This window comes from Malus domestica, chromosome 01, assembly GCF_042453785.1.
Source record: "Malus domestica chromosome 01, GDT2T_hap1".
NCBI lineage: Eukaryota > Viridiplantae > Streptophyta > Magnoliopsida > Rosales > Rosaceae > Malus > Malus domestica.
The window spans coordinates 18330738-18343882 of NC_091661.1; the positions used below are offsets into that span (position 1 = coordinate 18330738).

The following is a 13145-nucleotide window of genomic DNA, read 5'->3' on the forward strand; positions in this document are numbered from 1 at the left end:
AGAGAAAGATTATCTTTGTATTTGTTTCAGAATTGAATTATACAGTAACCTTACAACCTTCTTATATAGACCCTTAGTCCTTAATCTCAATCTCAACTGGGGTAACCCAGTTTGAGATTGGAAAAACAAAACCAGAAAACAGAACACATAGTTGAATCATCTGCAACCTTGCAATCCCACTTCATCCACCGCAGATTCATTTCAGTATGCATTCAACCCGTCTCCAATTTCATCAACTCATTCAACTTGAGCCGGGCAAATAAATCTTCATTGCTTTGTCACTTGCAATTTGGAGCCGTGTATGATAGTGTGAAGTTGTTGATCTTTCTTCATTCTTCAATCGTGACAGCCTCTTATAAAGTTGTAACACACCCTCATGCTGGTTATAACAATTTCTTACGGGATTACCCTTCGTGGGATTTACCGTCAACAACTTCATTTAACATTGGCATCGGCCTTTAAAACAGAAAATTAACAAGCTATAGTGTGGCATCGGCCTTAACTATAGTACTATGGGATCGCCCTTTGTGGATTTTACCAAAAAATAACTACTCTCAACAATGGCATCGGCCTTCACAATTTCAACAACAGAAAATCAACATCTATGTAGGATTACCCTTCGTGGGATTTACCTACTCACATCACGGAATTACCCTTCATGGGATTTACCATGTACAACTTCTTCAAATTTCATCATATAACCGGACTTACTGTAGATTCATGCTAACAATTGAGTTGGTTAGACTCGACTTTATAGGCTGCGATAAGGGAAAATATTGAACAATCTTCACGGACATCACACTTTTCATACCCAAGAATCCATATTCATTTCTCCACACATATCAAGAGACTGAGCAGAATTTTAGTAGCAATCCAGAGCAACAATCTTGAACCCAAATATCAGACACAACTTGAAGAAGCCAGAAAAACTCACAAGAAAGATGATTTCATGCGACAAACTAATTGAGTTGCACCCCAACATATTCTCAAATCCTAGAGAATGATACTCCAAGGAAAGACAAACCCCAAATCAACACATCAAGAATCTAACCAACACACCTCAAATCTATACTTCAATCAAATCACGAAATTAAGGCAAAACAAACACCACAACTTCAAAGAATAGACATCATACAAAATCAGTAAACAAAATCACCTGATTCACGAAACTCACACCAACAGATCTTCGAATAGCACCGTTTCAGATCGCCAAATGCCCAATCTTCAAGCAACACCCAAACCAGCGAAAGACTTCACCAGAATCGAACAAATTAACACAAAATTTTCCCCTGAGACAATCAAACAAACAGTTGATATGCTAAATTGAGGAGTTCTCGAAACAGCACCTGATGACCATTTCTGATACCATTTTCAAAGCTCGAACTCTGTCTCCACAGTTCCACAGTGCACTGAACATGGTGTTGTATGAACTCAAATCATAGAAAGTCCAATTCACAGAAATTGCAGATATTGCCCAAATTTCTCATATCAGAGAGCTCCTAATTCTCAAATCGCAGTAAACTTCTCAGACAACATTATAGATTTGCATATGGGTACCAAGAACAAAATCACCTGATTTACACTAGAGGTCAAACGTTTGCATAAATTCCAAGCGCAAAATATTCAAGAAAACCCAGCAATCGAATTGACCGGTAGTGTCGAAGAGCAGCAAAATCAGACACCAACACCGACTGCCCAGAAATCCACTCGACCACCGTTAACCATTTTCTTATTGATCAGTGCTGATTGATGAGCAAGTAAGGGTTGTGGATGGAAATGCACTCCCTTGCTGCCGCACATATTAACCAAATCCTCACATAATCGGAAGTTAAAATTTGGGTCCAATTGGGAGAAATTGACGCATGCCCAGAAACACCAACACCAAATCCCACTTCTGACACCAACACCGACTGCCCACTTCCAGAAGAGGATGAATTCACTATCCCTTTAACCCCTTCGGAATTCAAAGACCGTATAATCTTTGGCCCTGCAACTGCGGTCGTCTCCGGATTCTTCTCCTCTCGTCGATGCATTGACTCTGCCTATCAATTCTCCAAGAACTTCAAGACCCCCTTCGTCGTCTTCTCTGTTGGACTCCGTAGCCACAATCTCGCAAAAACCACCCAAAAACAAAACAACCCAAAAAATAGTAGAACGATCGCGGAAGAACCCAGAAATTTATCGAAACGTCTAATGAAAATTTGGAAAGAAACTAAAGCTAGAAACACAAGAAAAAAAAATTATAGGAACCACCAGAATCCATGGTGTGAGTCTGGTGATACCATGTTAACTACATTGTAGTGTTTGGAAATTGAAAGGAAAATCAAGAACAACGGATGAAGAGAAGGATATTAGAGAGAGAGAGTTTAGAGAAAGAAATAGGATTTTTATTTACTAATCAAATGAAGATTACACATACTGTTTTTATATAGAAATCCTAACCACTTTAACTAAATACTAACTACCTAACTATATTACTAACTGTATTACATTTTTACCCTTAATAAAACACTACAATGTAGTTAACATGTTGTACATTAACTAGTAACTTCAAATGCTTGAGATTTGTTATTATGGGAAACGCCGCATGAGTCTGAATGTAGTCATCAACTCCATTGGTATCCAACTCGAGAATCTCTAGTTGAGAAAGACAGGAAGAAAGTTGGGTAAAAGGAAGCTCTGGTGTCACATCATAAACAATGCAGCCATGCGACACGGATATCTCAACAAGCGAAGGTGTTTTACCCAGAGCAAGATTTATAGTCCATTTTCCATTATAATGAAAGGAAACCAGGTTTACATCAAGAATCTCGATGCTTTTAAGGTAATAACAAGAATGTATGCACGACTGTCCTGGTTGTCGAAGCGATGAGGGTTCGCATCAAATTCACTAGAATCAAAGACGAGAGTCATAGTGGACGCCCACACATAGCGCCATCGCCTACAAAGGATACTAGTAGCTGCTGCTTCCTTTAGTGACATGAGTGACAGTATACTAACAATAATTTCATGTGGCAACTCACTGATTCGGTCCACAGAGCTGCAACAATCACCCTTAATAATATTTTCCCGCAATTTCTCATCTATCGATCTTCCGTTCTTTTCTTTTACCTTTGGTCGCTTCACTAAAGCAACCTATAAGCTTCAATGAACTGCAACTCGCCTAACAAAAAATCAATTGATGGAGAGAATGCATCAATCAAACGCTTCCACCATTCCAGCAATATTCTAATCTAATATAAGTACGGGGAGCCGGATTCTAACTTGGCTACAACAATCAAGTGAAGATTGATATTGAAAACGTTGCAAATTTAAGTGTCACCACTGGCCTAACAATGCAAAAAAGGAAGTAAAACCAACATAGAAAACTATTCTGCAAAATTAGTAAGAAAGAAAGGTTTGTAAAAGCAGGAGATATACAGCTGCCTACCATTCCTGGCTATCACTACCACAAACCTTAAAGTAGGTTTTATCTAATCGAGTTCTTGCCCATTGTTCTTTAGGAAAAAATAGTGTGAGTTCTAATATCGAAATTGGTTTTATCTAATCGGGTTCTTGCCCATTATTCTCTGAACATTCTTCACTTCCACAGGTTTGTGAGTCTACGGAAACCCTTCATGCTCCTTTTCATTTTACAAAACCGCTTCATCCGTTGTTTCTGCATTAATTACTAGACACCTTGATTAAAGTCGAACAACATTCAGTTTGAAAGGTATTACAAACTCGAACGGTAACATCAGTCAAGTCCATAGAAAATTGTTATGCAGGATGGCATATATATATATCAATGCTGCTTAAAGTTGAGCAATAATATAAAGCTCAGCAATATGAGAAAAATGAAGCAGGTCCATATCAAATCAGAAAATACCTAGCACTTGAAAAATATCGCATTCAGATAGCACGCTTATTAGACGAGGTAAAACAAAAATGCCCAATAGAGATTCTCCTTTAGGAGGTTGAGCTAGCAGCTAGCTAAATGAACAAAATATGGACCCTGTTCTTTTAATCTCTATCTACCTTTACAATCGATGAACACTTGCAAATCAAGGGAGATGAATTAAACAAACTTCCGCAGAACCTTAGCACAAAACAGGTCTTCTAACTCTAGGCATAAGAGACTGGACATCAAGATAGGAGTCCCTGAACATTTGTAATTCCTGCTTGTATCTAATTTCTTCTCCGGGAGGACGGCTTAAAGTCCCTCTTGGGAAGAAGCCTCAACAATTTCTTCTCGCATCTTATCTCTTAAACAATGGATTGTTATAACTTCCTTCTTCTCACTGCTATACTACTCACACTTGTATAGTGTGACAATCCTACTCGATTGGCAACTAAATTTCCCTCTAAAATCCGTAAGATAACACATTATGCAACACATGAACCATAATTCTCCATCCACTATTTACATTCCATAGGCAGCATGATAAACATTATAAAACCCTTCATATGAGAAAATCGTAACCAACTCCTTTCATGACAACCATGTTGAGAGTTGTCCCTCATTGGTGAGGGACAATGTTTGCTATGTGATCTTGGGCTACTCTCCATACCAATTGGTTTTATGGTGGAACCTCAATTTCATCATAGTATCAGAGCAAGGTTGTCCACGTGTGAAGCCTAACAACCACACGCGCTCCACGTCACCCAGTTGTTGTCCATGTGTAGGCTTGAAAATCCACCACACGTGTGAGGGCGTGTTGAGAGTTGTCCCACATCAGTGAGGGGCAATGTTTGCTATGTGCTTATATGATCTTGGGCTACTCCCCATATTGCCAATTGGTTTTATAGTGGAACCTCAATTTCATCAAACCAATCTTGACAATTCCAGTCCTTAGCTACTATTTTCACTAGAAATTTAATCTACACTAAAACCCTAAACACTCTGAAACACTGTTCATAAGCACAGTGTTCTTCCTGTATTACCCCTGCTAAGTTTGCATTAGTATGTTTTTACACAGACAAAAAAGCCATGTACTCATCTCTTTCCTCCAGATTTCTTCCTGCCTGGCCGTCATCCTGTTTTACCAAGATCTTGATGATTTCTGCTAACTTGGTGCGACTTCTCCTCACCAAGCAGCCACTTTGCTCTAGACCTTTCAATTGAAGTTCCTCTCCTTCAACCTTTGCATGTTGGATTTCACATCAATAACATCTCCCTATAACCTTGGAGCTTTGTTTGGATTCAAGCTTTCCGACGGTAATTGGACGATTCCTCCGACGCATGCCATCAAGGTTAGTCTGAAACGATTCCTACCTTATTGCCCTATTGCATGTCAACATCGGCTTCAAATTTGTGATTTAAAATTGCTGCCCTTTTGAAAAAAAATTCATGATTTTGTCTAATCCAATTTAACGGTTAGAAATTTCGCCTGGGGACTGCAATTTCATCTGCTCCAAACAAATAGATTCTTTTTATTTTGAATTTAGAAAATTATATTCAAATTTGTTTTACATTTGATTCAGTTGGGATTGTGTTTTAGTGTTTCCTGCCTGAGTTGTATATAAAGAAAAAGAGTGATTTTTTTCGTATCGTAAATAGTTCATCAGGATCATAGACACGGGTCTGATATTATCAAGTAAGATGCCGAGTCCTCTTGCATTCATATAATTACATTTGTGAGCTACTTTTCTGGGTTTTTGTTGATTTTGTGTGCTTTTGGCATTTTATGACAAAGAAGAAGAAGAAGAATAGTATGTATGCTATAACATTATGAGTTTGAGAACTGAGACATGTGAATTGTGTGGATGTAAGCAACAATTAAGTGATTGTTTTTTCGCCAAAAAGATCGTGTGACTTTTTGATATATTGTTCATTACGAAACAAGGAAGAATAGGAAGAAAAGGAAGAAAATGATCTCTAACTATTCGACCTTGTTACAAGCAATATTGTTTGGTGAAATAGTTGTGTTAAGATATTGGAGAAAATAAAAAATATTAAAAATTAATCTTGAGGTGTTTCTCATTCTCCGGGATGAAATCTGGATATCAATAAGATCAATGGTACCACAAAGTGGCACTTGAAGCAAGGCTCTAGTGCAATCTATATTCTATAAAAGCATAAAACTGCTTCCAAAAAAATAAAAGCATAAAACAACAATTATGGCATCCCTGTTCATCCTAAAAACTTCCCCACTGCCCCAGGCTGCTCTATAAAAATTTTCTGTTCACTATAGTAGCTAGTAGTTCAAGTCAAACTATAAAGCAACACAATATTTTTATAGTAACTCATCTGTGCCTTCTTTCTTTGTCCTTCTCATTTCTTTGCTTTTTGTTATTGTCCTTGATGTGTCCGTCTCTCTCTTTTCTTTTAATATCCTTGCTCTCTCTGTCTCTGTCCATTCTCTGCATTTCATGGTGTCCCCTCTCTGATCTATCTTTGTCCCGTCTCTCCCTCCTCATCTTCATTTCTCTGTCCCTGCCCCTGTCATGTCTTCTCTTATTCTCTCCCTCTCCTTTGTCTTCAATTTCTACTTACCCTTTGTGTTCTGCCCACCCTTTTTGGCGCTAAACCTGGCATTGAAGCCATAGTTGCTTGCAAGGAGATGCGGTCATAGAAATTGAAAGCCTTTTCAATCTTCATGACAACATACATCTTTACTTGAGGAATGCACAGCTCTATTATATCACCACAGATGAAGACAAGACAAGATGACCCATTGGTCAGACATAGAGGTTTGTGCATTGTTGATGGCATTCCAATAGTAATATCCACATCAAATTTTGCAATAACATTCCACCCCAAATATAGTGATCAACTTCCTGCAGTACCCATATACAGTAGTAGATTGAGTCACCATCGACCTGTAAATGAAATTTCCGACTTCATCTACCATAAACCTCTGAATACTAATTTTGGTTGTTGGCAATCCAACATCAAAGAATCTGTTTTTTTTTTACTGCAAGACCAATAAGTGCTCTAGCTTCAAAACCCTACCAATAAGTGCTCTAGCTTCAAAACCCTATGCTGGCCTGCGATATCCTTTCCAAAAGATTGATCATTCCCAAAAGCTACCTACTTTTTCCAAGATTTTGAAGCTGAAATTCACTGACGCTGCAAAACTAGTCCACACTTTTCTTCTGGGTTCAAACACATCAACGAGCTGTTGATTTCCCTTTCCTTGAGATTGGACCTCTACCTTGATAAAAAAAAAGTCATTGGTGAGTTCGGAATACCCAAATACGTAGTTGTAGTCGTTAACCTCGTATTAGGAGCTGTCATGTAGCTTCTCCTGTTGAGAGGGTTCCATAGAATTATAAAGTGGTCATTGGCTAAGCAGACAACTCCTCTACAAGAACCCAGTGCCACTGGCGAAGGATGAAAACGCCAAGAAAGTTCGACCAAACGAAGAGCCATGTCCTGCATAAAGTAAATTCTTGCATAACCTTTTGAATGGTCCAAGTAGGTAGATGAGGTCCTTGGAGCCTTGAAGTCGTAAGATGTTGGACTTTATGAATTTGTCAAAAAGAATGATGTCGCCATATTCTACGGACATTGTTCTGAATCTCACAAGATCCGTCGCCGAGAGCAGCTGCAAAATCTGAAAGGCTATGTTAGTGGGGATCGGTAGGTGCCTGAAGGGTTGTCCAGTGGGTGCTCCAGCATGAGTTCTCGTCATATTTCTCAAGGGTATTTGTCATAATTTCTCTAAAGATCAAATCTTTGTCTAAAGATGGCAAACGGGGATGGGAGAGAAAGAGAGGGAGATGTTGTAATTTGGTTCAAGATGAAGGTCTAATGTCAATGAGTAAGTGAGATGAGAGAGAAAGAGAGGGAGAGAGAGGTTGTAATTTGCAAAAGTAAGGCCATCTCTAAACGAAGAAGGGCCAAAATGCCATGTTTAGCCCTATAACCTGTAAGAAACATAGCCCTTCAGATTTTGCAGCCGCTCTCAGCGACGAATCTTGCCAGATTCAAAACAATGTCCGTAGAATATGGCGACATCATTCTTTTTGAAAAATTCATAAAATCCAACATCTTGCGACTTTAGGGCTCTAAGGACCTCATCTACCTACCTGGCACTCCTTCAGTTAGAGATGACCTTACTTTTGCAAATTACAACATATGTCTCCCTCTCTTTCTCTCTCATCTCACTTACCCATTGGCATTAGACCTTCATCTTGAACCAAATTATAACCTCCCACTCTCTTTCTCTTTCATCCTCGTCTGCCATCTTTAGACAAAGATTTGATCTTTAGAGAAATTACAACAAATACCCTTGAGAAATATGACGAGAACTCGTGCTGGAGCACCCATTGGGACAACCCTTCAGAATTTGCGCCTATCGATCCCCACTAACATAGCCCTTCAGATTTTGCAGCTACTTTCAACGACGGATCTTGCCAGATTTAGAACAATGTCCGTATAATATGGCGACATCATTCTTTCTGACAAATTCATAGAGTCCAACATCTTGCGAAACTTTAGGGCTCCAAGGACCTCATCTACCTACCTGGACCATTTGAAAGGTTATGCAAGAATTTACTTTGTGCAGGAGATGGCTCTTCGTTTGGTCAAACTTTCTTGACGTTTTCATCATTTGCCAGTGGCGCTGGGTTCTTGTAGAGGAGTTGTCTGCTTGGCCAATGACCATTTTATAATTATGTGGAACCCTCTCAACAGAAGCTACATGACAACTCCTAATACGAGGTTGACAGCTACAACTACGGATTTGGGTATTCCGAACTCGCCAAAGACTTTTTCTTGATCAAGGTAGAGGTCCAATCTCAAGGAAAGGGAAATCAATAGCTCGTTGATGTGTTTAAACCCAGCAGAAAAGTGTAGACTAGTTTTACAGCGTTAGTGAATTTCAGCTTCAAAATCTTGGAAAAAGTAGGTAGCTTTCGGGAATGATCAATCTTTTGGAAATGATAATCTTTTGGAAATGATATCGCAGGCCAGCACAGGGTTTTGAAGCTGAAGCACTTATTGGTCTTGCAGTAAAAGAAAACAGATTCTTTAATGTTGGATTGCCAACAACCAAACATTAGTTTTCAGAGGTTTATGGTAGGTGAAGTTGGAAATTTCATTTACGGGTGCGATTGTGACTCAATCTACTGTTGTATCTGGGTACGAAGTTGATCACCATATTTGGGGTGGAATGTTATTGCAAAATTTGATGTGGGTATTACGGGTGCGATGGCAGACCTAATTGAATTAATATGGTTAATTAAATTAAACTACCATATTAAAATAAGGTACAAAGCATGCCTCTCTAGTCTATACACAATACTAATTGGGGTGTATGAAGTACTAAAACAAATCTTGAAATATCAGAGCAGGAAAAAGAATTAATAAGAGTTGAAATGAAACCACGATTCCCCCAATTGAAAGTACATCAGAATACCAAGGCAGGCAAACGTAGAGAGATAAAAACATGGAAAAAGAACACACAAATATTCTTCAACGCTAAAAGCTATTCATACCCCCTCTTTGTGTTCAATCCAGTCCCAACAGCAGTACCACCCTGTGCAAGCTGCTCAAACAAAAAATTTCGATCAATCAGAACATATAAAAAAGGTCGTACCCAGTGCACAAGGCTCCCGCTATAAAAGAAAAAATAAAAGGGGAGGGAAAGCAACTCACAATCCTATGAGTTGCCTACCTGATACATCCCAGGTAGAGTAAGCAAAACTCGTTCAATTCCATATTTCACCTGCAGCCAAATAAAGAGGCTTTTAATAAGTATCTCCTCAAACAAGATACTAATCTTGTCCAAGAGTTAAAGGTGTAAAAAGAATAGTATGGCCCAATGGTGAAAAAATCTCTGCCAGAGGAAAGTAAGCTCACTTGTGTTGAATAGCAGCTGAACTCAGAGTTAAAGGTGTCGCATCTTGTGTGTGAGTGCGTCCAATTTTAACAATATCTTTGAATTCTTCAGACTGGTAACAGTAAAACAGATGGAATCAAGAACTTCCATTAAGATATCCATATGATTTTGAAGGACAACGGGAGAAATTAAACCTTCGAATGTAGGGCAGCATGCAAAGTTTGCAAATTTGGTATCAGTCTTGAGTTAATTTCCATTGCAGATGCAATGTGCATGACCTGGAAATAACACACAGCGTTCAAATAAACAGCAACAAAGCAAAAACAAACCTCACTAAAACAAAAGAAAAGGACTTACGGTTGGGAAAGTGTCATTAGAAGATTGTGATCTATTAACATGGTAATTCGGGTGCACAAATTTTTCGCCGCGCTGATGGCCAAGTATCTCAGCGGCCCTGTTCGCAATGACCTGGGCACAGTCCAATATATTACCCCATTAATTGACAGTTGACATCATTGGCATTCATGTTGCTTTGGGTTCCACTGCCAGTCTGCCAGATAACAAGCGGAAAGTGTTCGTTGAGCTTCCCCTCGGCGACTTCTTGGGCGGCTTGCATTACTGCTTTCCCAATAGTTGGATCAAGACCATACTCCATGTTCACCTGCAGTTAGTCACCAAAAAACTCAGCTAGGCAATACATCAAACACCTTACAGGCACAACCAACAAGTACAAACCTTTGCAGCGCATTTTTTGTAGTGGGAACGAATGCAATAATGGTGCTACACTCTCTTTGCCGAGGTCGTCCACCTATGGTTCGCTTCCCCAGTTTATTTTCCTTCCCATTGCATTCCTTCCCTCTTTCTTTCTCATGTTCTTCTCCCATTCTCCTTCTCTCTTCATCTCTCTCCAAATTGGTCAATGGAGCAGCAATGGGGTAGATTCTCAACCCAGCTTACATCTTCCTCAATGTTTTTGGGGTCACCTTAATAACAAAGCTTCAGGCAAAGAATTATATCAGGAAGTTTGGTATAAACTACATGACTATAAGGCCCGGTGGGTTGGGAAACGACCCTCCAACCGGAAATCTTGTAATGGAGCCAGAGGTAACATGATTTTCGTCACACTTTGAGAACTCTCCCCATTTAATCTTGTTAAGTACGAAAACCCAAGCTGCTTTAACTGAATGTTGTCTATGATCCCTTTTGATATGACACTCTTTCGGAAGGCAGCATCTCTAGAGACCTGGTTGCAGAGGCATTACTGAATCCTGAAGCATCTTACAAGGTTGTGAAGATAGTTTCACAGCCTGATGCCCATAAGCATTCGTATGAGGATCTTTTCGGTTCCATCAAGCAACAGTGATCTTTCACTCACTCAGTGTCATTCCGGAATCCAAAAAAAAGACATGTTGATCAGCGGGCAGCTTACATCTTCCTCAATAGTTGTTTATTTTATTTATTAAATAGTTAGGTGGTGTCGGTTAGGCCGTCAGTAGGTTTACTTGATGTCAGTTAGGACCGCCATCATGTCATAATTTAATGTCGTTTCTAATCGACGTAAGGTTCGATGTTACTTATAAGCGACGCTGTTGTTCTTTTTTATTTTATATTACTTTACTTCTTGGTGGTGGATTAAGGGGACTAACTGACATCAATACTTTTTTTGTGACGCTAGCAATGATGTCAGTTCTTCTATCTGACATTGCATGATTTGATGTTGGATTTTTACCAAAAATCCGACAGTAATTGGGGTTTCTTGTCGGTTTTTACACCGCCAGTGATAACCTCTTTTGTAGTAGTGGTATTTGTTTTGCCCGTTCTTCGTGCCTATGCTTCATTTCTTCCGCAGCAAGGGCATTTTTCTTGGCCATAATCGCAATGAGGACGCCATTCCTCTCGAAATGCTAAATCATCCATTGCCTTACCCTTTTCCTTCAATTTTCAGGCCTTGTTTCGTCCTGTATGGAAGATTCACCCGGAGACGAATTTTCTACCCTTGTTTCTTGAATGATAGGAGATCCTTGTTCATCCCCAACTCCATTTGAGGAAACATTTCTGAACACCGGCGTAGAACCAAATCTTTCTTGAGGTGGATCTTAAAATAACACCCACACTTTACAAATTTCCCAACAACCGTGATGACTTATGGGTTTTTTCATGTCCTACATATTCAATTCCTCCGCTTGGCATACCTAGAATATATAATTACAAAAATTAAAGGAAATTAATTTATGAAATTAAATGTAATATAATTAAATATTTAAAATAACTTGTGAAATCACTTACTTCGTCGTAGTAATTGGCTCCGCTTTCATGTATACTTTCGGCCTTTACCACTTCTTGATGCCATTTATTCAAACTTGGTTGAAGATGTTTTTTTCCTCTTGAAGAACAACTCTCATGGCTTCGGTGGAGTGGTGCCTTCAAAGAACTCATAGTACTTTTTGGACGCATGAGTCCAAACACCTTCACTTGTTTGAGAACTCCCCTTGACACTATCTTCCGAGACCCATCTATAAGCCCTACAAAGAGTTTCATCTTCTTTTCGAGTCCAAGCCCTTTCCTTCATTGCAGATGTGGCCAATTGAAAAGTATTGAAAAATTTGAAGGAAAGATTATTGGAAGAGGTAAGGGAATAGAATGTGAAGAAGTGAAACAAAATGAGGTAAAATAGTATGAAATGATGAAAAGTATGTGAGAAATGGTATAGGAATGGCTTAGGTATTTATAGGAAAAAAAAATTCAAATTCCAACAGTAACTTGACGTTAGCTAGTCGTTGCTAGTTGGCGTTATGCTGACGCCAGATAGTTGTTGCATTTGAAAATTAGGCTGGGAGAAGGCTGGTTGGCTGGCTAGAATAGGCCAGCCTGTTGGCCTGTTTTCAATTTTTTGGCATGGTGGGGTCCACACGCCCTTTGGCCTAGCCCTTAGTTGGAAACGGTTTTTGTGTCATTTTGAGCTATTTTTAGCCCTATGACCAATTGGCCAGGTCAGTTGAAGATGACCTAATTTCATTCAGGATGAAGTAAGCAACACAAAAAAAAAATCATGTTCTTATATCTCTGCTTTCCAAAGTGCCTCAAAAAGGTCACCTAAAAATCAATTGTGTGAAGTGTGATCGATGTTATTGCTCCAAAATCTAGAGAGTAGACATTATTTAATTATTTTATATATTTAATACTAGTCTTTTTTTTGTTGATCAAATATATATTTAATACTAGTTTAGTACTAAAAATCTTGGAAAGGGTAAAAATGTAGGGGGCTTTGCTTCCTCTCAAGATAATGCGAAACAATCTGTCACTTTATATTTTAACGTCAATTTTTATGCCAACTTTATAAAATATAGGGTAAATTGAACTTTACCACTTCAGGTTTAA

The 13145-nt window shown here is 38.9% G+C and overlaps 1 protein-coding gene across 6 annotated transcripts; it reads right to left on the minus strand.

The window, feature by feature from the left end:
- Nucleotides 1-3385: 3385 nt before the first annotated feature.
- Nucleotides 3386-11145, minus strand: LOC103423133 (fumarate hydratase 1, mitochondrial-like). Of its 6 annotated transcripts, none has more exons than XR_011582326.1 (8): nucleotides 10503-11144; nucleotides 10279-10428; nucleotides 10125-10235; nucleotides 9962-10045; nucleotides 9788-9879; nucleotides 9603-9653; nucleotides 9424-9473; nucleotides 3386-3658 (listed from the first exon to the last, which is right to left on the minus strand). XR_011582326.1 is itself a non-coding variant. In XM_008356685.4 (7 exons), the coding sequence occupies exons 2-6, from the start codon at nucleotides 10420-10422 to the stop codon at nucleotides 9650-9652; spliced, it is 435 nt and encodes a 144-aa protein (XP_008354907.3). In that variant the 5' UTR covers nucleotides 10423-10428; nucleotides 10503-11144; the 3' UTR covers nucleotides 5933-9473; nucleotides 9603-9649. The 6 variants fall into 6 exon arrangements, 1 of the variants encoding a protein (XP_008354907.3); XR_011582329.1 differs by lacking the exon at nucleotides 3386-3658 and adding an exon at nucleotides 5933-9145 and having other exon boundaries at nucleotides 9584-9653; nucleotides 10503-11145; XR_011582327.1 differs by lacking the exon at nucleotides 3386-3658 and adding an exon at nucleotides 5933-6615.
- Between the last annotated feature and the right edge of the window lie 2000 nt (nucleotides 11146-13145).